General features: G+C 39.6%; 1 protein-coding gene across 22 annotated transcripts in view; it reads right to left on the bottom strand.

Annotated features, from left to right (window-relative positions):
• Positions 1-2,221: 2,221 nt before the first annotated feature.
• Positions 2,222-25,283, bottom strand: part of PHLDB2 (pleckstrin homology like domain family B member 2) — a 242,070-nt gene continuing 219,008 nt past the window's right edge. For 20 of the 22 annotated variants that reach the window (XM_069552946.1, XM_069552960.1, XM_069553031.1 and 17 more), the window contains 6 exons: positions 22,540-22,747; positions 12,729-12,819; positions 11,433-11,579; positions 9,102-9,321; positions 4,858-4,943; positions 2,222-4,035 (listed from right to left, as the gene is read on the bottom strand). In XM_069552946.1, coding sequence (XP_069409047.1) covers positions 3,895-4,035; positions 4,858-4,943; positions 9,102-9,321; positions 11,433-11,579; positions 12,729-12,819; positions 22,540-22,747 — 893 coding nt within the window. In that variant the 3' untranslated portion in view covers positions 2,222-3,894. Of the gene's footprint in view, positions 4,036-4,857; positions 4,944-9,101; positions 9,322-9,576; positions 11,580-12,728; positions 12,820-22,539; positions 22,748-25,283 lie in introns of all 22 variants that reach the window. The other 2 variants (XR_011249172.1, XR_011249157.1) reach the window with 2 other exon arrangements.

The following is a 25,283-nucleotide window of genomic DNA, read 5'->3' as shown; positions in this document are numbered from 1 at the left end:
GGTACAGCAACAACCTTTCAATACATTGACTTGTACAGGGAATGTTTACAAATTCTGACCTCAATCATGCTTGTATAAGCGCCTGGAGTGGAACTGAACTTTCACTGCTTCTTTTCAATTTGCTTTTGTACTAGCTCTTTGTGTGTCAGACTGTTGAATTATTAAGACCCCTCCCTCATTCTTCCCAGGTGACCCAGATGGTAAAGAATCTGCTTTCAATGTGGGAGATGCAGGTTCAATCCCTGGGTGGGAAAGATCCCCTGGAGAAGGAAATGGCAACCCACTCCAGTATTCTTGCCTGGAAAATTCTATGAACAGAGGAGCCTGGTGGACTACAGTTCATCGGGTCGCAGAGTCGGACAGGACTGAGCGACTAACACACACTCCCTCATACTGTGTGCGAAGATAAATTCCAGTAGCTAAACCGTCTCAATGAAAGAATAAAACCGAGAAGATTAAATACACTTTAGGAGAATATAGTATAGATAAAAGGAACTTTTTAAAGCAGGATTTGAAACCCCTGGAATAAAAAAGAATAAAAACATATAGCGAAATTGATTTACTGAGTGGATAACAAAGTATTAATACTTCCGTTTAGCCTGCTCCCAGAAATTGGTAGAAAAAATATGTAATTTTTGTGATAGGCAGTTCACATATGTAAACATGATGATCAACCTCACTAACTGAAAAACGTGAATAACATGCATTAAATGTTAAAAATTAGCATGCCATTTTTCCTACCCGTCAGGTTGGCAGAAGTTAAAAAGAACAATTATTGGCAAGCTGGCATTCGTGTATGGATGGTGAGAAAGTAAACTGCTAAACTCTTTTGTCAAGTAATATCACCTATGACAATTCAAAATTTACATTGTCAATGCTCTTTGACCCAGTGGCCTCATTTGTGACCATCCTATAGAAAACAATAATGGTTTATAAGGATGTATGTTATCTGCTAGAGCAGCATTTTCAGAGGCAAACAGAAGAAAAATGGAATGGCCAATAAAAATATGATTGAATAATTTCTGGCACAAGGGTCTGGATTCCAGCTCTGATGTCCTTCAAAGCAGTTCTTGGAGGCCTCAAGCACCAGCAAGTAAAGACTTACCTCAGTTTTTTTGTTGTTTGTTTTCTATGCAAAAGTTACAGTGGCTGGTTTACGACTTTGAGTAAAGCCACTTAACTATCTTGGTCATAAATTTTGGAGCAATGACTGGTGCTAGAGTTAAAGGCAAAGGCTGGATACAGTGAATTCAGCTTATCTTTGGAGTTTTGAGAAACTATTCTATTAGAAGGCACCAGGAAAGTTGAACAAATGAAAGAAGAGATTTCTTCCTTGAGAGGTAAAATGCCAGAAACAGAGCAAGGATAGCTGCTTGATTTAGCAACTTTCTCCAAAAGCTGTTGAGTTATTTCTCTGGTTCTCCATTAAGCACTAAGGTGACACACATCACTTCCGCATCCATAGTATCTTAACAATAAACACTTCTTACTGTGGTTCTGGATAATCCAAATATTCTCAATCATTCCTGTCCCTATTCTCTCCCTTTATTTTTGCATGTCTTCTGGCATTTTATGTGAAGCAAAACAAATAAAAAATTTTTACTTGTTCGCATACTGGGAAAGGCACCACACACACACACACACACACACACACACACACACAAAACCCAGAGAAACCCACGAACCCATGAATCATTTTCTCCACGCACCTTCATCAATTTAACACATCAGCAAAAACTGTGACTGGAGTCAAGTGAAGATTCTTTTACTGACAGTGATGGGCTTGAAGCAGACAATGTTGTTTCCATTGACCCACTATCAATGTTGCCTTCATTAACATGTGTGAAAGGACATGTTATTGAGGGCAGTTTTTCTCTGAAATCTGCTGCCTGAGTTCAGGGAGACAAATATGGTCCCCACCCAGTAAAGCCTTAGAACTTTAACTTCACACCTGTGTGATTTTTTCCCCATCAGAGAGACAGATAGGTAAATGCACTCTTTCAATCCCCAGTAATGATTGCGTCGATGCAATTAGACATAAAGATGTCAGATTTCTCAGGGGTCATCTCATTTTGTTAGCAACAGGAATGTGACCAGAGACACATCTGATTACTTCAGTTTATAAACTACAAGTCATAATGTTAGCTAGCACACAAACTTTATGTCACTTCTACAGTTGACTTCTGCTGATTAATTCACCCCTTGTCATGCTACCAATGGGTAATTTCCTAATTAAACTGAGTTTATTTTCAAATGTGAAATCTGATCAACATTTTAATCCAAACTCAACATATTTTGACACACATATTTGAACCATTTACTACATCGTGCAAGATAGAAAGTTGATTAGAGTATCTTTACAGTCCTATGAAGAAAGTAAAGTACAGTTCAGAAAAGTTATATCTTTACATTAACCAACAAAAGTTCAGCACTTGTACTTCACTGTCTTAGATCACTACAGGGTTTAGGGGTGATCTCTGTAGAAACAGATTATAAAAATATCTTCTGCAATTGTGATTTTGTCCTTCACTGTTCAAGTAACGTCATGTGTAATCCAGTCGCAAAATCTTATTATTGGCAACATGTATATAAACCACTGCAAATTAAAAAAAAAAAATTGTACCCAGTCAGGCCTGACAAATTTTATAGACACTTCTAATCTAATCATTTCATTTTTACTAGTAAGTAACATTATTACTTTCTACTTCTATTCCTTTGTCAATGAGTAGAAAGAGTACATTCATACTTACAAAAACACACAACATGATAAACCAGGATAAATGGCATTTGAAAAACTGTTACAAAAGGACTTGCCTGAAGTCATTTCATTCAATACAAAAGCTAACTGTAAAGAAAAAACATCATAAAATAGTACATTACAGAGAACATGAAGGTGAACTTCATGTGCCTCTGAACAGAACTACAATACTTTGGAAAATAATTGGTCTGTTCTTTGGTGAAAACAGAGCTCGATTTCGTAGTTATATCATGTGAGGCTGCAGTTAACACATGTACTCCACAGCAAAGAGAAGTTGGACAATCTAAAGGAAATCAGTTACTGTTGCCTTTATTCTCAGCACTGGAAATGGAGAAATCATCAGCAAAACAGCTGAAGCTAAATATTGTCTTTAAATCGCCCAGTGTGATAGAATGTCCAAGACTCCTTCTTCCTAAAACACACAGCTTTTTGTTCTTCTTTTACAAAGTGTTTGCTCTGTATGTACAGTAGCTTATGCTCTTCAAAGTCAACTTCCTGGGCACCTGTTGGCATCAAAGTACCATTTTAAAATGTAGAGTGGCACTAAGTGCAGTTCATCACTTGAAACTACTACTGTTCAGCAGAGGTCATGTCAAGTCTTTGGTTTCGGTGTAGTACTTAAAAATTAGGGCCAAACTCCTCCTACAATAGACTGCCTTTCCAAGCCCTTATTTGTTTATATTAATATTTATAAAATAACCTTCCACAAAATGCTCCTTTAAAAAAGAGCCAGTTGATTACCAAGAACGTCAATGCCACCAATGATTTGGGTGCTAAAATAATTTCATATTTTCCAAGTACAGACATTTTGTAAACTAGTTTATTTCATCAAAATCAATAATTGATAAAAAGTTTATAAGAAATGTTCCTATAAGTGATGCTATTTACCGAAAGAGTGTTTTCTTTCTCATAGGCAATTCTTTTGCAGTTTATGATCAAGCTTTGAATTATTTATGATCAAGCTCTGAATTAAAACCCCTTCTTTCTCTTTTACAAATGACTTCCTGTTACTACGAAAGCAGTTCTGAGTGTCCGCAGTTAAAGGGACGGGTCTGCTGGGTCTGTCCACCTGGCGTTGATATGGCTTCATTCTTGTAAGAGATTATTGCAGTCTGCCCTGAAGCCGTGTCAGCTCACTACAGCAAGAAGTGAGTGTAGCCTTCCGCCCCAGTCACTATAACGTCCATCCAGATCCGCATGGCTTCCGGCGACGGGGCCACCATGTAGTAGATTCTGTCATGTGTCTTGACGCTGAAGGTAAGTAAAGGATTAGGACTCTAGAAAGAAAATCAAGAGAGGAAAAGAATGTTAAGTGAATACATTGCAATTACAACGTTAAATATAACACAGGGATATGTGAGGGCTTCTTCCTCTTTAAAAGTTCCAATTTATAGAATGGAGAAGACAATGGCACCCCACTCCAGTACTCTTGCCTGGAGAATCCCATGGATGGAGGAGCCTGGTGGGGTGCAGTCCATGAGGTCGCTAAGAGTCAGACATGACTGAGCGACTTCACTTTGACTTTTCACTTTCATGCATTGGAGAAAGAAATGGCAACCCACTCCAGTATTATTGCCTGGAGAATCCCAGGGACGGGGGAGCCTGGTTGGCTGCCATCTAAGGGGTCGCACAGAGTCGGACACGACTGAAGCAACTTAGCAACAGCAATGTAGCCATTACTTTTGCTCTAATATAACCTACAGTCTTGCCCTCAACACCTTTCTCAAGATTGACCATCTTTCTGGCTTTTTTGCACAAGAACTCTCACAATGAGCTCATCAGTCATTTTAGCAGATACTTTGTAAAGTTCTAGCAGGGGAACCTCGCTGATAGTGAGTGCTCCAAAAACAACTCAATAAATACTACTCTTTGCCTTACTAAGATGTTTCCTTGATGTTTCCTCATAGGCAAGTACTAACTTGTTCTTTCACCCAACTTTGTTTTTTGGCCATGCACCATATGGGCTCTTGGTTCCCCAACTAGGAGTCAAACCGGCTTGCCCTGCAGTAGAAGCATGGAGTCTTAACCACTGGACCTTTGGGAAAGTCTCACCCCAACTTATGAGTTCAAATTGTGGGAATCTGAAATTCATTGCTTACCTTATTAGCATTCTTGAGGTGATCATAATATACTTCTTCAATGGCTTGAAAGTATATTACTCCTTTTAATTTAGCTTCATGCTTGTCTGCAATGGCAGATGAGTGTTAAAATAAATACTTTATCACCACTGATGAACAGAAAAAATCATAACTTCATTACAGCTATCATCATTAAAATATTTATCTAGCATTTAAACCATGACAATATTGTAATTAGTTTCCAATTAAAATAAATGAATTAATTAAAAAATTTATCTAGCATTTAAATTGTCTAAGGTTAATTCAGATAATGTAGGTTAGCCCCATCCCATTCTGAAAAAAGAGAAAAAAAACATAGGTTGGAATTAGCAACCCTACATGAAAGGGACTAAGTGACTTTGCTCAAGGCTTTTCACTAAATTAGCAGTCAAATATAATATAGAATATTGACTGTCAGTTTAGCACACAAAATGTAAACACTGTTAACATCAATAAAAATTATTTTCCTACATTCTCAAGACAGTAGTTGTATACTTTGCCCACATGATGCAAAGAACTGACTCACTAGAAAAGACCCTGATGCTGGGAAAGATTGAAGGCGGGATGAGAAGGGGACGACAGAGGATGAGATGGTTGGATGGCATCACCAACCCAATGGACGTGAGTTTGAGTAAGCTCCAAGAGTTGGTGATGGACAGGGAAGCCTGGAGTGCTATAGTCCATAGGGTCGCAAAGAGTCGGACATGACTGAGGAACTGAACTGGAACTGGAACTCTTGTAAACATTTGTAATAAGTGTGCTTTTTATTTATAATTTAAAATAATATCCTACTTACGTTTCTTCCCTATCAAATTTCTTGTCTACTCTGCTTGGTTTTTTTAATCCTGTTTCCAACAGAGCTTCATGTCAATAATGTAATGTCCTTTCAATGCAACGCTTTTCAAACTGCTTCCAAAGATTTCAACATATTTGCCATAAAAACCAAACCAAACATTAAAGAAAACAAAACCAATAATGAAACCACCAATCAAATAGCATCACTCTGTAATGACTAATAAGAACAATAAGTTCTTGAGATATTTTGTAATTTAATCTCGGCAGGGATGATAACACGTGCAAGTACATAAAAAAAAATAAGAAAGGCTCTTATCATATACTGTTGGAGGAAATGCAAATAAGAAAGCCTCTTTTAGAAGTCAATTTGGTAAAACATACACAATGGAAAGTGCCAAAATTCTCTTACTCAGCAATTTCGCTTCTAAAACTGCACCCTAAAAGAGCTTCTTATGCATGTGCGTATGTATTTGTGTTCATTAGGACCTGCGTGCTGAGTGCTAAGTTGGTTCAGCTGTGTCCGAATCTGTGTGACCCTATGGACTGTAGCCCACCAGGCACCTCTGTCCATGGGATTCTCCAGGCAAGAACACGAGTGGGTTGCTGTGCCCTCTTCCAGGCAATCTTCCCAACCCAGGTATCAAACTGTTATCTCTAATGTCTCCTGCATTGGCAGGCAGGTTCTTTACCACTAGTGCCACCCACAATGCTGCAAAAGACTTGCTGGAGCCTTAATAGGGAACTGATTCAATTCTAGACCAGTCATACAATGGAATCTACACAGCCAGTGAAAAGAGCAAGGTAAATATGCATGTGCTCAAGAGAAAAACCTTGAAATATCATTATGAGAAGAAAGGTATGAACAGGGTGAATAATTTGGTCCTAAATGGATTAAAGAAGAAACAATACCTATGTACATTGAACCATATATGAAAAGGCATGGAGAAAATCTGAAAGGATATTTCATGCTTAACAGTGTTAGAAAAGGTCAGAACTTCTGTCATGGGACAAAGACTTACTTCAATTATTTAGACTTAGTTGCATTTTGAAGTTTTTACTAAAATGAGAGTCCTTGCCCCCCCTCCCCCACACCCTTAACAACAGTAAAAAGCAAATTTGAAAAATATCAGCCCTGAGAAGTTCAGCAGAAAATTAACCTATATAATTGCATTTAACTCTGCATTTTTTAAACTTATTTGAGCATAGACCATATTTTTGTGTTTATTTTTGCTCTTCCTAGGGAAACACTTTAATACCATGTTCAGTGGGTTTCCATCCGTTTCTGTGAAAGAAAAGGTGAGTGTGTTTCTCAAACATTTGGTGGAAAAGATCCTGCAATAATTCATTCACTGGAAAACAATAATACTCTGTTTTCTGGAAATGGGTATAAAATAAAATCTGAAGATAAAAGTAAACCTTGTCAGTGTTTCAAAGCAGGCAGAAAACTGGGGGAAGAAAACTTTTGTTTGTAGGGCAAGTCAGAAAAAATGAAAAATACAAGGCTCTTGTAAATTGATGAGATAATTCTAGTATTCCTTCTCAATAGCATTATCCTAGCAATTTACAGACATATTTTCTGTGCCTTAGGTTTGTTTAGAGACTCTTCTAAAGTTGCTCAGTTACTATGTGGGAGGCCAAGCACAGGGGCCTGCTCCACAGGGAGACCTATGAGTTTGGCTTAGGCCCTGCACACATGCCGTGTTCATTTACCAGGCTGACTAGCTTGCTGACATGGGATTTGATCTCGTGGCACCTATGGGATCGAGTCAAGCATGAACTACATCTGCAGGACAAGCCTGCTGGCTGATCCATTCCTGTGCTTGGTGGCGTCTGGGAAAGAGTCGGGGTGGGGAGGGCGGGAGCAGGAAAGCTGATGATGGCTGCAAACAGAGCCAAATGGGCAGCGTTTCGTTCGACAAACTAGGTCTCACCAGTCAGCTATACAATCTGTAAATATTAAAAAGCTGAATTAAATATAACTTTTGTCTGTTTTCGGTATTAGCGTTCTGAGTAATCGTTCATATACCAAAAGATTTTGGTATTTAAAAAAAAATTGAAAACTGGTCACTAAGAAGTTTAAATTTGAAAAACACATTTATATGGGCCAGAAACAAGCACTAAACCTCTCACCTGTCAGACTGAAGAAAGAATGAAATAAGGCTCCTAGAAAAAAGGAGCAGAGATGAGCAAAGCTGTTTTATTTGAATTATTTTAAAATTCTGGCTAAGGTTGTCAGTGGAGACTAGCACATAGCATTTATGCATTTTGCAGACACTGAATTGGCATTTCTTATCACATAGACATCTCTTCTATTGTATTAACTGAAGATCTTGTCTTTGGATTCTTATAAAACCCAAAGTCAGAAAGCCCGAAAGAGGTAACCAGTGAGAGTTAGGCCATTTGCTCTCCACCGTAGAAACTGGAGCCCCACCCAAAGAGCCCCCCTTAAAGGCATGTACCCTGCCCACCCTTCACTCTGGTGCCCCCCGCTTAAAGGCACGCACCCTGCCCACCCTTCACTCTGGGATTCTGGGTCTCCATAGACAGAGGTTCCTTTCTTCCACAAGCTTCTTGGTTTCTCACACCTTTCTTCATAAACATACCTGACCACACCCTACAGATTAAATGACTGGACTGTTTTTTTAAATTTATTACTTGCTACACTTTGTAACAATTCCCAACAATGCTCATAAATGCTGGAACTATCACCCCAAGGCAGGGTGTCTTCATAACCTCTAGTCTGACACTACTCTTATTCAGCAGCTGAAAAGAGAGCACAGCTATACTTGTGCAGCTAATGGACATATTTCATATGAAATCCATGTGTAAATAAGGGGCTTCTTAATAGCTTCTTAATAAATACACTGGCTACACAAATACTCCTGTACTCATAGAGGATTCAGTAGGGTACGAGTCTCATAATCTATCATTTAAAGAATCCAAAAATATTCCAGTATTTACTGGAAAATTTCCCAGTAAATACTTAACTTATTCAATAGTTCACCAAGGAGCTTTTCACTGCTGAAATTACCATGAACTAGAGCTGAATGGCTGTCAGCTAAGCTATCTAATTGTGTGTGACTTAAATAGGGCATATGACCATAAGTAAATAAATAGAAACCTTTTCTGATCTCATGGTTTAAAAGATAGTATTTTGGTCTAAAAAGTAAATTCCATTTAATATTTATTTGGGTTTGAGTTTATTTCAGAACCAGAACAAAACTGACTCACACTTTTTAAAAATGTAATTTTTATTATTTCTAGAGGAAATTCATAAATACTGGACCATATGATCTGAATACATCTATCAAGCTAATATTGCCATTAATCTATTACTTTTCATTTTACTTATTTATTCTGAATTTTATTGCTTTTGTTCTTTAACAGAAAATTCCTGATTTGAATATTACTTGGATTTTTTTATGACCTACCTGCATAGTAAGAGAAGGTGCGCTTGTTCCGATCAAAAACAAACCAACGTTTTTTCCAGGTTTTAATTTTTCCACCCATTTTGATGAGGAATCCTCTGCAGGTCTTCTCTGTGATTGACACATGATAACACGTATCGATATTGTGGCCAGCAGTCTCTACGTGGCTCCGCAAATCAAAGTCTTCCTTCCGCACAGGCAGATAGCGGGTCAGAGGTCGAGCCTGGAAATGCACAAGCCCATCTAATCTATAGCTCTTTGTTTGGTTTTAGGTCACAGATGTTTATGAACTGAAAAGCCTAAGTGTTCAAACGTCCATGCATTTATGAGAACTTAAACACTGTCATTTGGAATCGACAAAGCGGATGGCATTTAAAGAAAAATGTGATGGTATGGGGAGGGGGGGATGTGAATAAATTCAGGCCAATAGATTCTATTCCTTGAAAAGGCCAGATGGAAAAATGGAAACGTCATTTACCTTAGTTTTAAAAGAGGTATTCAGCACTTAAAACTGGGAAGGGATTTCCCTGGCGGTCCAGTGGTTAAGACTCCATACTTCCAGCACAGGGGGCATGGCTTTGATGCCGGGTTGGGGAACTAAGATCCCATATGCCGCTTGGCACGGCAGATAACAAGACAAAAACATAAGGAAATAGGGCATGAAGTTCTCTCGGCTGCTTCTTTCAGAGGAGGGCTCCTCCACTGTAATGTTCCCAGGAGTTCTCCCTGCCACAACCTCGACAACAGTTCTCCTTATATAACCTCAGGCATGATGTAACTGACTGAACGTCATTTAGTAAGTACAGCCCCCACCAGATGCCCCAAGCATATATGTATGTACATGCTGATTTGTGTGTACTCTCTGATAGAAACTGAAGGCAGAGGTGTTCTGAAAGGCAAAGTTAAAATAAGATAAGAATGTGGAATGAAAGCTGTACCCAATGAGTAGTCCGGGACCAGGCAGAGAAGTCTGTCATTGATGTCTTTAAGTTTACTACAGCTGGACACGACTGAGCGACTTTCCTTTCACTTCTCACTTTCATGCACTGGAGAAGGAAATGGCAACCCACTCCGGTGTTCTTGCCTGGAGAAGCCCAGGGACGGGGGAGCCTGGTGGGCTGCCGTCTATGGGGTCGCACAGAGTCGGACACGACTGAAGTGACTTAGCAGTAGCAATAGCAATAGCTGGAGCAGAGGTTCATCTAGACTAGGTCGCGCATGCCACCACGAGTAACATTTCTAAACCGGTCTCGTATTTTATGCTGTTAGACTACCCCACCCCTTTGTCCTGGGGGAACATAACCTAATCATATACTTGGAAACAAAACTAATCTTTGAGATTAAAATAGAATTGTGCCTTTGGTTTGGCTTCAGATACCAAATAGTCATGGATGACCTTTCCAGCAAACCGAAATGTGCCAGAGGTTTGGCATAAGCAGATAAAACGAACACGCTTTCCTTGGATTTTCCCTTTATTTTGCCTTTGATTCTGTGGTACTCTGACTCTAGACAGGTGCCACAGATTAAGGCAAGTCTCTCACTGCTGAACTTCAAACTGCCAGCAACTGGAAGGAATAAGGGAAGGAACTGGTACCTTTTATCTTTAAATCTAGTAAGCCTTGGTAAAGCTGACTTGACCTTTAAATTACATGGTACTTAAAATTTTACTTTAGTTTCTCCGGAAACATACATTATGTAAGCAGTTCTAGTGACAAGACCAAACTCCACGATGACTGAGACAGGAAGTTAAACAAAGTGGGTGGTTCTCCCGAGTTTAGCAATCCTGTGCCCATGTGTGTGGACTGGCAGCACTGTGACAACACAGTGTGGTTAGGAAAACAATTCAAAATATTAATTATTGAGTAAATTCCACCATTAAAATTAATTTAAAATGAATTCCACCATAAATATTAATTCCACCAGCAAGGAACTGGGCTCGTTATTCTGTACTGGAGTGTCTGCTTCCAAAAGATGACAGAATCTCTTTTTCTCAACTCAGTTTGGGTGTTGTATTTGTTTCTAGAAACGAATCTAGCTGAACTTTCAAAGTCGCTCAAAAAAAAAAATTCTTTTTAAATATACTCCAAAAAATGGGTTCCCATGAAAATGTTCCACGCTTAACTAAAGAAAAATGTTATTTTGTTAGTTGTCCCCAATGAATTTTGAAATAAACACACTTTTTTTTGGCCTAATAACATCTTTCTCTTGGCCATTAGAAGCCAAAAGCTAATGGGCAGCACAGCCACAGGCATCCTCAGACACAGCACGACCGTCTTCTAAAAAATGACCACCAGGAGGCAGCCTACTCCAGCCCATCCAGATTGACCGACCCACCTGGGCCCTTTGTTTCTCCCTTATCTTCACTTCCTTTTCAATTAACTTCTGCCTCTGGCTAGTTTCTTCCTGCAGCCGTTTTTCCAGGAGTTCTCGACGTCGTTTTTCTTCTTCCAGAGCGCGTTTCTTGGCTTCCATTTCTCGTTCCTAGGTATCATTATGCAGAAGAAAATTTCAAACATACTGGTTATACTCGAATAATTCCAATGCATATATATCTAAATCTCACTGGGCAATTCCTAATTTTATAGCTGAGGTTCTTACAGTGTATAACCAAGAGTAAAACATCCATAATCATTGCTCACAGAGCTTTCAAATCATTCTGTGCAGAAATGCAGCCACTACATAAAGTTAACAATGGAATATTAAGTGAAACCCAGCTTGTGACTCTTCAGTCCTTTCATACTAATGACCCCAACTCTCCATTTTTAATACAAAAAGGTTAATTGTGACCCAACACTAGTCACAGCTTTTAGCCTTTCTTTGATGGTTGTGGGTCCTTCCAATTCCTGTTGTTGCTCTGTGGCTTCCTGGCTGAAGGTCGCAGAGGAAGCAGCAGGGAAGTCAGAGGAGGAAAGGAGGCGCCCTTTCAGGCAGGATGTAAAGGAATCTGGGGGATTCCTAAGGAAGTGCACATTCTGGCTTGAAATATAGTCATAATAACGTGGGAGTTTTAATATCGTAATAGTGTCCTTACCATGAACTGGCAAGGCAGGGAGAACGTGTAAAGACCTGCCATTCTTCCTTTCCCCCAGCAGGCAAACAAACGGGCCATTGAGGGGAAAATGTAATACAAAGAATTCATTATGCCCATGCTGTATACACTTTACATTTAAAAACATGGTAGTGCAGTAAAGAGTGGTAGAGAACATCTCTCCAACACTCTCACGTTTTAGAAAAGAAAATGCAGCCAGTGGGATTTCCCTGTTGGTCCACTGGTTAGTATTCTGTGCTTTCACTTTGAGGGCCTGGGCTCAGTTCTGGTCAGGGAACTAAGACCCCAAAAGCCATTTCGGTGTGCAGGCAGTCGTGCTGGACTCTTTGCGATCCCATGAACTGTAGTCTACCAGGTTCTTCTGTTCATGGAATTTTTCAGGCAAGAACACTGAAGTGGGTTGCCATTTTCTTTTCCCAAAAGCCATTTGGTGTGGCCATAAAATAAAAAAGAATAAAGAGAAAATAAGGCCAAGAAAGGTAGAGTGACTATTCCAAGGTCCCACTGCTTATTGAGGCCTGAAGACAGGGCATCTTGAACCACCACATCACTGGCCTCTGGCATAAAGATATTAGGCCTACCCTGGATTCAAGCAGCCTTGTCTTCTCTGCATGAGCCTGCTTCAACAGTCTCTCCATTTCTTCTATTCGGGCAATATTTGAAGTGCTGGCACTAAAGAAAACACAAAAGCCTTTTAAGAATACTGCTGCTCACTGATGTCTCATTAGATACACACACACACACACACACACACACACACACCCCAAGATCCAATATGAAATGATGTTGCTTACAAGAATCACTGGTCTGACAAGGCAAGTCACTTCAACTCTAATAGCTCTAGGTGAAAGTAACTTACCTCAGTTTAGAAGACGAAATACCAGCAAGGGAAATAACACCACACAAAGTGCTCTATTCATGCATAAGGCGAAACCAAAATCCTACAAAGTGTGTTCCCAATATGTTTCCTCCAAAGTTTAGACATTCTGGCCTGTGGGAGGCCTTCTCATTAGTTTAATTATTCAGAGATGTCAGACTGTTCAACAAAACTATCACCAGATTCTATGTAGATGACCCCTAAGTTTGGCAGTCATTTGATTTGGTTTGGGATCATGTGTCACCAGCTACTCTCTTGCTATATCTTCATGCTTCTGGACATTTTATTTCTTACATGGTGATTTAAGACGGTCAGTTAAAAAATGACTTCTCTTACAGGTGCAACAGAAGAGTGGTGGCCAGTTGTGTGAATAAAGCCCATACCACCATACCAACGAGGAAACTGCATTCAAGGTTTCAGAGCTTTAAAAGCAATGTCTCTTGAGAAAGACGTCACACAAGGGAAGGAAAAAACCAAAAGAGAAAGAGAAGAACTTGGGAATGTTTACCATTAAACAAAATATTTTACTTTTTACTTTTTCACATTTTGACTATTCTGGGAAAAAAAGGCGGTGGCCTAAGTCAAAACTTACTCACTCTGATGTTCTGGTTGTGAAGAACCAGTGTTCTTATGCATGAATACTTGCATAGTCACTTAAATATGTTTTCTTTAAAAATAGTTTTTTAAAATTCATTTATTTGGCTGCACTGGGTCTTAGTTGTGGCATGTGGGATCTAGTTCCCTGACCAGGGATTGAACCCTGGCCCCCTGCATTGGGAGCACAGTCTTAGCCACTGCACTACCAGGGAAGTCCCAAATATGTTTTCTTTTCTAGACTCTCTTGGGTACAGAGAGGTTTTTGTGCCTGTATCCTCCACAGCATACAGCCTGGCACACAGTAGGGGTTCATGTTTGAAACACACATTCATGTAAAATTAATTCACATAAAAATGAATAAGATAATTGTTAGCATAATCTTCTTAAAACATATTGTTGATCAACTCCAACCCTGGATGTTTCAACAAAGTGCTAAGAGTTCTTTTGAAGAGAAATGACCACAGTAATTAAGGATATACAGTTTATCTTAAAATCAGCACTGGGCGCACATGTTTATTGCAGCTTTATTCACAAATGCCAACACTTGGAAGCAACCAAGATATCCTTTAGTAAGTAAATGAATAAATGAACTGTAGTACATCCAGACTATGTATGGAGTAGTATTTAGCACTAAAAAGAAATGAGCCATCAAGTCATGAAAAGACATGGAGGAACTATACATGCATATTACTAAGTGAAAGAAGCCAATCTGAAGGGCTAAATATTTTATTACTCCAACTATATGACATTCTGGAAAAGAAAAAGAACGATGGAGACAGTAAAAAGATTAGTAGTTATCAGCAATTTGAAGTGGGGAGGGTAGGCAGGGAGACAAGGATGAATAGACAGGGCACAGAAGATTTTTAGGGCAATGAAAATACTGTTTGATACAATAATGATGGATACAGGATATATATTTGTCCAAATCCAAGAGTGAATCTATATAATTTGTAATTACAGACTTTGGGTAATAGTACTGTGTCAATGTAGGTTTGTTACTTGTAACACACGCACCACTCTGGTGGGGGGTGTTGATAAAGGGGTAGGGGATGCATATGTGGTGGGAGTCAGTATATGGGAAATCTATGTACCTTCCTTTCAATTTTGCTGTGACTCTAAAACTGCTTTAAAAAATTAAAGTTAAAAAAAAAATAAAATCAGTACTGCCAGCCCCATTACAAAATGTATCCATCAAGGAGAGGGACAGCTTTAGTAATGGTGGATCCTCAGAAGCTTAACAATTAGGCTGACTTGGCAGAGTGAATGTGGGCCAATTTTTAGCCAGGTGTTTTCTCATGAGAAAGACAGGAACAAGGCATATTTCCCCTCATACTTCTGTGGGCTGATGGAGGGAAGTACAAAGGGATAAGTTCCATTCTCTTCAACCAGCAAGAATGCCAACAGTGCAGCCTAACAGAATTTTCTGAAAACATCTCATAGAAAATGCATATTAACATTTACTACATCACATCTTCATAACTGTTAGGCACCTAAAGTCTCGCTTTTAAAAAATTACATTTTAAAAGTTACTTAAAACTCTTTTTTTTTTTTTTTTAATTTTGGCTGCGCTGGGTCTTTGCTGCTGCACACGGGCTAACATGCCTGCGGCATGTGAAGCCTTAGTTCCCCAAGCAGGGATTGAACCTGCATCCCCTGCACTGGAAGGTGGATTCTTAACCTCTGGGCCACTAAGGAAGTCCCTACTTTGGTTATTTTGTTAAAAATAATAAATTTTTATCCATGGACACCTACTTGTTCTCTATAGCTACATTTTTGCTATTGTTGATTTTAAGATTCCACTGATATGTAAAGCACTTTTATTTAGCAAAACTTTAAATGCTGCTCTATGATACTGCTAGTCCCTCTGATACTTTGGGGGGAGGGGGCAGAACTGTACCTGCAGTGAGAAGCAAATGCAATCGCAGTAGGAATTTAGGGTGAAGTCTAGACTTGTCAGTATCAGGGCATGGAACAAATGAAATGTAATTTGGCTAGCACTTTGCATGCCAAAGGAGAGCCTGAAGTCGCTGAAAATACACTTTTAATGTATTACCTGGAGCACAAGACACTCATCATTGGTTTCTCCAGCCCATCCAAATTACAAGAGGAGTCATTGCTTCAACTTCTGACCTTCTTCAGAAGGCAGGCACATTTCTGATCTCGTATAGGATTACTGTATGATACCAAATAATATGAAATCACTTGGCCATTTATGGAGAAAAGATGACTAGTTTTGCCTGCTTTCTCTACTTGGCCATGTTCTATTTTATCAACTGAAGATTATTTGTCTCATGTGACCAACTTTGGTAAAAACCCACAGTCATAAAGAAAAATGAAACTTTTCAAGGGTTCAGTTCAGTTCAGTTCAGTTCAGTCGCTCAGTCGTGTCCGACTCTTTGCGACCCCATGAATCGCAGCACACCAGCCCTCCGTGTCTGTCATCAACTCCCGGAGTTCACCCAGACTCAAGGAATCTAAATAGCAGATTTAGTTTTCAGTGCTGAATAATACCTTTCAGCAAAATCTGAATTTGCTTTCTAGAATATTCACTTTAGAGACAAAGGCAAAAACAGAAAAAGGAAGAAGAAAAGGAAATAAGAACATCATCATACAACAAATAAATAAAACAAAACAGAAAACAAACAAAATTCTCCATACAGACAGAAAACTTTTCCAAGACTGTCTTCAGTGCCCCAATGCTGCTACTAAATGAAGAGCCAGTGTCCCAGAATATTTATTTTCAATTCATCTTCTCAATTCTTTTTTCAGGTCAAGAAAACTATTACTCCCGATAAAATGTCTAATCTTTCTCTGTCCAGTAGACTACCTGGTCCCTTTGCAAGCTGTCTGCCCTCCTCTGAAATGCTCTGGTTTTCTGTATCTCATCTGAGAGAAATCCCTAGAATAAAACGCAAATGCTATGTTGACTACCTTGGGTAGAAAGCAGAATAAACCAAAAGGATAAGAAGTATCTGAAAGTCTGTTTGAAGTATCTCTTAGAACCAAGCTCAGCCTTGGATGCTCTCAACCTTATATCCAGTCGTTTCCTCATTCCACACACACGCTTGTGGTGGTTAACAGCTATCATGACATCAATTTCCTCAACATTCTCTCAAAGCATGACCACGAGGTCAGGGCCTGTTAGCAATAGTAACAATAAAGTAGAATTGTAGGTAGTATTCAGAACACTACCTTCTATGAGCTCATTCAATACTTTTAGCAGAATACAGACTTTATGCAGAACTGACATTCAGCTGCTGTTTTTTAAGACAAAAGACCTGTTTTCTTAGCTTTATGTTTGTGTACAGCGTAATGATACTGAAAAAGTAAAAACACTGTCTGACTCCAAGAATATTCTGCTGGACACAAAGATGATGTCTCGACAAAAAGTGTAAGGCAAAGGTACCCGCAACTCAAGAGTAATTCTGTAATCCTACCAATGGCTTTTGTGACACAATAAACCACAAGACTAAGTTTATGTTGCTAGAATTCCAGCATGGAGCTCCCTCTTTAAAACATGTATAATTTCAGGGTATTTCAATATATCATTTTTAAAAGATCTAAAAAAGAGAAGTTTTTTAGTTCTTTATTTTTCTTTCTGTGTATGTGGTAGTCACTCAGTTGAGTCCGACTCTTTGCAACCCTATGGACTGCAGCCCGCCAGGCTCCTCTGTCCATGGATTTCCCAGGCAAGAATAGTGGAATGGGTTGCCATTTCCTTTTCCAGGGGATCTTCCCGACCCAGGGATTGAACCTGGGTCTCCTGCATTGCAGGTGGATGCTTTACCATCTGAGCCATCAGGGAAGACCTCTTTCTACCTATCTTCGAAAAATTCCCATTAGGATGTGCTCTCATACTACAATGCATGCCAAATATCAGTTCCTTATTATCCATTTTCCTGATATTTATCACATTTATTTTCCTTCATAAAATGGGTACAAGCTCATCTTAGGGTAGCATGAATATTTTTAGGTAGATGGCACACAAGAGAAATGCTTGTTTCCTCTCTCCCTCTTCCTCTTATGTACACTAGACCTTTGCAGGCATCTTCTACTTTGGCTTCAATTTTTGACATTCAGAGAATCTGACAGCACACTTAACTAATACTTTCTAACTGTGGTGTTGGAGAAGACTCTTAGAGTCCCTTGGACTGCAAGGAGATCAAACCAGTCCATCCTAAAGGAAATCAATCCTGAATATTCATTGGAAGGACTGATGCTGAAGCTGAAGCTGCAATACTTTGGCCACCTGACACAAAGAGCCGACTCACTGGAAAAGACCCTGATGCTGGGAAAGATTGAAGGCCGGAGGGGAAGGGGACGACAGAGGACGAGATGGTTGGATGGCATCACCGACTCAATGGACATGAATTTCAGTAAGCTCCGGGAGATGGTGAAAGACAAGGAACCCTGGTGTGCTGCAGTCCATGGGGTCGCAAAGAGTTGGACATGACTGAGTGACTGAACAACAACAAATCAGTAATTTCTGACCACGGTGATTGGTAATCTATGACGCTAGCAGCACTGGGTCAGTTCTCTGTGAAGTAACTATGATACAAAGTAATATGCAAAAAAGTTAATACATAATGTATAATAAAATCATTAATTTATATGTAAAAAAAAAAGGAAAAGAAAAATACTTGGTGCTGGGCTGATAAACCGGGGGGCCGGGGGAGGCACTATGGAAAATGATGGTGGTCACAGGGAACTACCTGCCAGAAATAATGTTGTCCTCTTACTATGGCACATTCAGTGGAGTCATCTCCATTTAAAGAAAATGTAGCTGGGTGAACAAAAAAAGGTAGATTAAGATTTTGGTGGCTACTGTCCTGAAGTCTCTGGATCTAAACTTCTTGCTATTCACTGTTCAGTTGCTAAGTCATGTCCAACTCTTTGTGACCCCATGAACTGCAGCATACCGGGCTTTTCTGTCCTTCATTATCTCCCTGAGCTTGCTCAAACTGATGTCCATTGAGTCAGTGATGCCATCCAACCATCTCATCCTCTGTCACACCCTTCTCTTCTTGCCCTTGATCTTTCCCAGCATCGGGGTCTTTTCCAGTGAGTCAGTTCTTTGCATCAGGTGGCCAAAGGACTGGAGTTTCACGTTCAACATCAGTCCTTCCTTAAATATTCAGGGTTGATTTCCTTTAGGATTGACTGGTTTGATCTCCTTGCTGTCCAAGGGACTCTCAAGAGTCTTCTTTAGCACCACAGTTTGAAAGCATCAATTCTCTGGAGATTAGCCTTCTTTATGGTCCAACTCTCACATCCATACGTGACTACTGGAAAAACCATAGCTTTGACTATACGGACCTTTATCAGCAAAGTGATGACTCTGCTCTTTAATAGACTGTCTAGCTTTCTCATAGCTATTCTTCCAAGCAGCAAGCATCTTGGTAAATCTAATTGAAATGGCTCCCTTTTAGGTAACTTTCTGTACTCACTGCTGCGCTGCCATTCACCACCTTCAAATATGAGAGATGGGGTTTGAGGAGAGAATCATTTGAAGGTATGTACACTTATTTTTAGTTTTTGGAGGGGGATAAAGGGGTAGGGAGCACAAAATGGAGCAGAAAAAGCCACCAATATAGGAAAACATATAGAGTGTAATTATTTATTAAAGAGGGCTCAAAAATAGAAAGGATAAAAAAGGCCATGCTATCAGTGGTTCACCCAGGGGAATACTGTTATAAAATATTCACAATTATTTGGGTAGGTAGTCTGATGTTTTCAAAATAACAACTTTCAAAAGTGCATAGTGCCTCAGAAACCCGGAAAGCCCCTCTGAGATGCTATACTAGGAAAAGAAATGATTGCCCCATCACCTTTTATTCCTCCCACCACTGATAGACAATAGTTGCCAAGCTGCTGACTTCCTTGTCCTGTTATTCAAAAGCAACACACTTGATTGGTCAATTTACTGGCGTTTATGAATAATTACTCAACGTTCTAGGCTTTCTGTCCTGGGAACATCAGCTCCCGGCACCGCCGCATGGCTCTCGGACCCCCTCGTGGGAGCAGCCAGTGCCTTACGAGAACACCCAGAGCAAGAGACGGATGGTTTGGTGCCTAGTCATTCCACACACTCAAGTGTCTTTCATTTTTTAAAAAGTGAGATACTGCATTTTCCAATATTAAAAGCAGTGAAATACTAACCCTTCTGATATTAAATAATAAGGGCAGCAAAACATTATCTTTAGTCTTTACATATTCCTCTCTTTAAATTTAGATTAAATTTCTCATGTGATAAGGAGAAATACCTATAATTCTTATGGTTGCTTTAGCGTTTCTCCCTAAGAATTCCTTTCCTTCGCTGGAAGGATGTATTCAGTAATATCAATATTTCACCTATTATAATGCTAGAATTAAAATACACTGCATTCTATATACCACAAAATATAGCATTTATCCTTTTAAAAAAATATATATATATATTTATTTATTTATTTGGCTACACCAAATTCTGGTGTAGCCAAATAAATAAATAAATATATAGTTCTCTGATCAGGGATAGAACCCCAGGCCTCCTGCACTGGGCATGCAGAGTCTTAGCCACTGGACCACCAGGGAAGTCCCTTTTCTTCTTTTCCTCTGCTCCTCAAATTTCCTGGCTATAATATTTCATTAGATTTGGATCTTTCAAAATTCTTTCCATTTATGAGACACTAACCCAAAGCTTTGGGTTACATTACTTTGCCAACAAAGGTCCATCTAGTCAAGGCTATGGTTTCCCCAGTAGTCATGTATGGATGTGAGAGTTGGACTGTGAAAAAGGCTGAGCCCCGAAGAATTGATGCTTTTGAACTGTGGTGTTGGAGAAGACCCTTGAGAGTCCCTTGGACTGCAAGGAGATCCAATCAGTCCATTCTGAAGGAGATCAGCCCTGGGATTTCTTTGGAAGGAATGATACTAAAGCTGAAACTCCAGTACTTTGGCCACCTCATGCGAAGAGTTGACTCATTGGAAAAGACTCTGATGCTGGGAGGGATTGGGGGCAGGAGGAGGAGGGGACGACAGAGGATGAGATGGCTGGATGGCATCACTGACTCCATGGACATGAGTCTGAGTGAACTCCAGGAGATGGTGATGGACAGGGAGGCCTGGCGTGCTGCGATTCATGGGGTCGCAAAGAGTTGGACACGACTGAGCGACTGAACTGAACTGAACCCAAAGCTAAGCATACCTTGCCGATATTGCTTTCTCTCTGTCTCTGTCATTCCTTTTTGGGGGGGAAGGGGAGAAGCAAATGATTCAAAACTTTGTAAAGAAATTCTATATACATGATGATAATTTACCACCAAAATATTTTAAAATCCATCATCCTCTTGCACTCAAGGAACAATACACCATTTATCAGATTAGCAAATCAAAACCTAGAGAGATCTGTGATTTGCTTCAAGTAGCAGTTAGCTGTCAGGTAAGGCCCAGACAGCTCCTGTCCTTAGCCTGTGACTTCACTGCAACAGAGGAAAATTTGTTTGATGGTCATCATTCAATTAGTCATTTTCACTTGAGACAGTTTGCTCAATGGACATTATTAAACACTGGATGTTCCTTGGGTTGAAATCATAATGGTTCTCAGCCAATTGAAACAGAACAAAAAAAGAAAAAAATCAAAATTGAAAATATGTCTACTATTTCCCAAGGTATTTATTCAGCCAACACTAACTGAATGCCTACTATGTGCCAAGATTTCTGCTGAATGTGGAAACCAAAAGATAATTAGCATCCTCCTTGACATTTAGGAATGTGCCAGGTAATTATTGTAGAAAAGATTTTATACTGCAATGTGATCAGTGATACAAGAGAAAAAAGCATCAACTTCCATGGGAACATGAAAGAAAAACACTCTCAAAGGAGAAATTTTCATGAGTTTCCAACTTAAGTTTGAGCTTAAATGGTGAGGAGACTTTCTCCAGGCTAAGGTGGGAGGGGGTAGGGAAAGGTGAAGACACTTTGCAATGCTAGACACTCTGAACGCTCAGTTATGCACAGGTTGAGGGAATACACGACTCAAAGGAAGAACTGACTCTAGACAGTGGTGTGCTGGTAAATCAGCTCTCTGGGGGAAAACAAAACCCTGATAATGCAACAAATTGTCAGTTTATGTGGTGGAAATACTCCCACTGTGGCCAATTTCATACTACCAACATGACATCACTGATCACAGAGTTAGGAGGTGTGCACCCAGCTCTTGCAACTGGTTTGAGTCAACTCCAGCTCACTGTTAACTGCAGAGTACTCTGGAAGGATCTGTGGAGTGAATAAGCATATAAATAAAAGAAACAACAGATGACATGATTCCAGGGCTAGAACCGATATGGTCAAAGGCACAGAAATCTGAGAATTCATCGCCCTCTCAATGAATAAGACGCTCTGGGAGGTGTAGCAGGACAGCATGAATGCAGAGCTGGGCTGGATCTAGAATGCCAGGCTCTGAGGTCTGACTTTACTTAACAGGTAGCAAGGCATCATCACAAGCTCTTGAAGGAGCACTATAACTAGATTTATAGTTTAGATGCACCTTTGGCCATAATCCCATAAGAGCACTTTAGCTTGCCTCGAAGTATGAACACAAATATGAATGGCTAAATCTTTACAAGCAATCCTAATGACGTTTGGAGTCAACCAACAGAGGCAAACCCACTTTGAAGCACAGTATATGTGTGAAGTCAAGTCTAAAGAAATAAAGGAGAAAATGGATTAGATGGTGTGTGACTGGCTCAAGTCACTCTGCATACAAAGAAAGTACTTTCAAAGACCACCAGCACACTCAACCCTCTTCTGTATTGTAGCTCTTTTCGTTTCAGAAATTTGGGCTTGTACATATACATTGCCTCAGATTGACGGTTTTATTTTTTGAAACAAGCAGGTGCTTTTCCAAACCAGAAACCTTCCTCAGGAGAACATCTTACCTAGAGATATTGTCAGGTGAGCAGGCAGAGATGCTGGTCTCCATGCTGTCAGAGCTGTCTAGGCTCAGAGTATCAAAGGCCTGGTCCTTGTAGCTGTGATCTGGGTAGTGGAAACTGTTCAAGTAGACATTCGACTCAGACGCTGTGCGGTTGTAAAATTCAGAAGACTTCTGCCTTTGTCCTTCACTCATCTGTTGGTGATTATATCCTAAGGAGAGAGCCATAAATATGTTCGTATGCCTCATTTTTTCAGTCTTAGATCTTCTAAGACTCTCAAACCAGCAACCCAAAACATCTGCCTATGAAACTGGGGCCTTGGTCTAATTTGTTTTGAAGCCAAGAAGATCAAAGAAACGGCATCATGCTCAGGGCAAGCATGAGTTTCAAAGAAGTGGACTTGCGAGTGATTTTTTTTTTTTTTATTGTCAGCAGTTCACTTGACACTTTCCTATGCCATTTCTACATCTCAGCACAACGGAGAATAATACATCAGCACACACAGAAACCCACACACAAAACCAAAACAGAAACATAATTCAAACCCCAAATCCTCTAACAATAGCTGAGTTTAAGCAAAGCACGATGACTTCTTATGACAAGTGACACGAGGCTCTTAGGGCGGTCACTTCTTCAGTTGTATTCCAGTTTCAAAGGTACTTGATCTGGTCATAAAACAGCAAGTAGATAATCTAGGTGTAGGATCTGAGAAACCTGTACCTTACTCATATCACTAACATTTTTACTTTGGTGAATGTTCCAACTGCACATTTTTCTCATTCTTTTTTTTTCTTCTTTCTCAAATCCCCCTGTCTGCCAATTACTCATTTAAAACACTCAGAATCAATAATCCTTCCAATAGTTGTGATCAGCCTAATTAGGATATTTTTAGGTCTCTTCCTTCTTCTGCCTTAACCACCAGCCTTCAGCTAGTTGGTGATAAGCGTATGGAAAAGTAGGGATCATATCCACAGGAGCAAAAGTGCCTCTATTAAGAGGGGCTTTCCTTACCCTGGTACCTGGTTAGTTGGCACACCAGGCCACAGGCTTTACTTTGTGTTATTCTATGGCTTTCTTCTGGTAGCTGATTTTGGGTATCACAAATAAAATTATCTTTATTTTAATTCTCTGTTTACCATGTACTCAAGAATCAGGAGTCATAGTGATAAACGAAGCCCTCAATTCATTAAAATATGTTCTTTAGCCAGTACAATAGCTCACAATCACTTTCTCCCAGATCAAATGTACTGCCACGCCTGTTAAGACTATATATTTGGACCATCTGGATTTTCCCTGTTTTCTTGTACCCTACCTACCTTTCTATGAGGCTTTTAATTAGTAATGAAATGACCAAAAAAACAGGCCAGAGGGCAAAAGAAGGCAAGTGATTCCAAACCGCTTCCTCAGCTGTTGATTAAACATTTTCATTTAAAAACAGATGCCACATCTGTGATGCTTCAACAAAACATTATAGACCAAAACTAAATCTGTAAAATGATTTGAATTCCATGAGGGGTTTGCATGCCACTAGTATTTAGAGCAGTTTTAGATATCAAAGTTAAAATATGTTAGTTTAGGTTAAGGCATTTCTGGGAAAATAAGTTTCCTTAATGTAAGAGATAATCATAAGTTATAAATACACACACATATGTAAAAATTACGTATCACTTTGCCAAGGAAAGATGCAAAACATAAAAGCACACCATGAGGCTTTAGAGAGAACAGCATCAGCTGTAATGATTAATGCATAAAGCATTACAAAAGCCAGCGCATTCATAAACGCAGAGCTTGTGCCTGTTTTTTTCAATCTTAAACATGGCAAAATAATTCATTGCACAAATATTTACCTTTGACACTTGAACTTTTGGAATTACTAACTGCTCCTTTTAAATTGTTTCCAATTATTCATTATGGAAAAGGGAGGGACAAAAAATACCAGAGATTATTTGAAAAGGTCACACATGTATCTTGCTTTACACTTTCAAAAAAGCCTTGTTGGCAAAGAGAACTTCATGCTGGCACCAATAACATGGAAGACATTTCCTTGTTTTAGTATGAAAACCAAATCCCTAAAGGACAACCCTGTCATTTAAAACACAAGAATCGTCTCCTTGGTGATGACATGGGTCACAACCTCTCTTCCCTTCAGTTTTCTCATGATAAGGAAAGCTACTTCCTGTAATGCAATTATGTAAGTATGTCCTGCTCCTTAGATAGTCTAGGATTTTTTTCCTAATTGTATTACAGAATAAGAAAATGAACATACCACCTTCAGGAGAGGTAGACGGTAAACTAAAATGACTCCAAAATTTTCGAATGTGGGCACAAAGGGCTGCCATGTTACAGTGTTAGGACTGCAGATGTAAATTCCCTAGCTCACCTCACCATGTGTTTTATCTTATTTCTTTGCTCTGTGTCTCAGAGAACCTTCTATCATTCTGGTGATAGGATAAAACTCTGAACTTTCAACTTAAATGAAAAAGGCTGCTGCTAACAAGGAGCTTCCATGGCAGGATTTTAGTTTCCTGTGGATCCAATATGAATGGGAACATCCACCTTATGCAGCCCCTCCTTTTCCCCCAACCAGCAACACTTTACTGATCATGACCAACTCACCTGTCACCTGGCTTAGCCTCCTCCCTCCTGAGCAATTCCAAAAAAACAAGTGATCCCTGAAATTACAAATAAGGGTATGGACCTCTCCTTTGTGATCCTGGAACGGCACCAGCGTGATTCCTAGGAGCTGG

This window comes from Ovis canadensis, chromosome 1 (assembly GCF_042477335.2).
Source record: "Ovis canadensis isolate MfBH-ARS-UI-01 breed Bighorn chromosome 1, ARS-UI_OviCan_v2, whole genome shotgun sequence".
NCBI lineage: Eukaryota > Metazoa > Chordata > Mammalia > Artiodactyla > Bovidae > Ovis > Ovis canadensis.
This window is presented reverse-complemented; position numbering and strand designations above follow the sequence as displayed.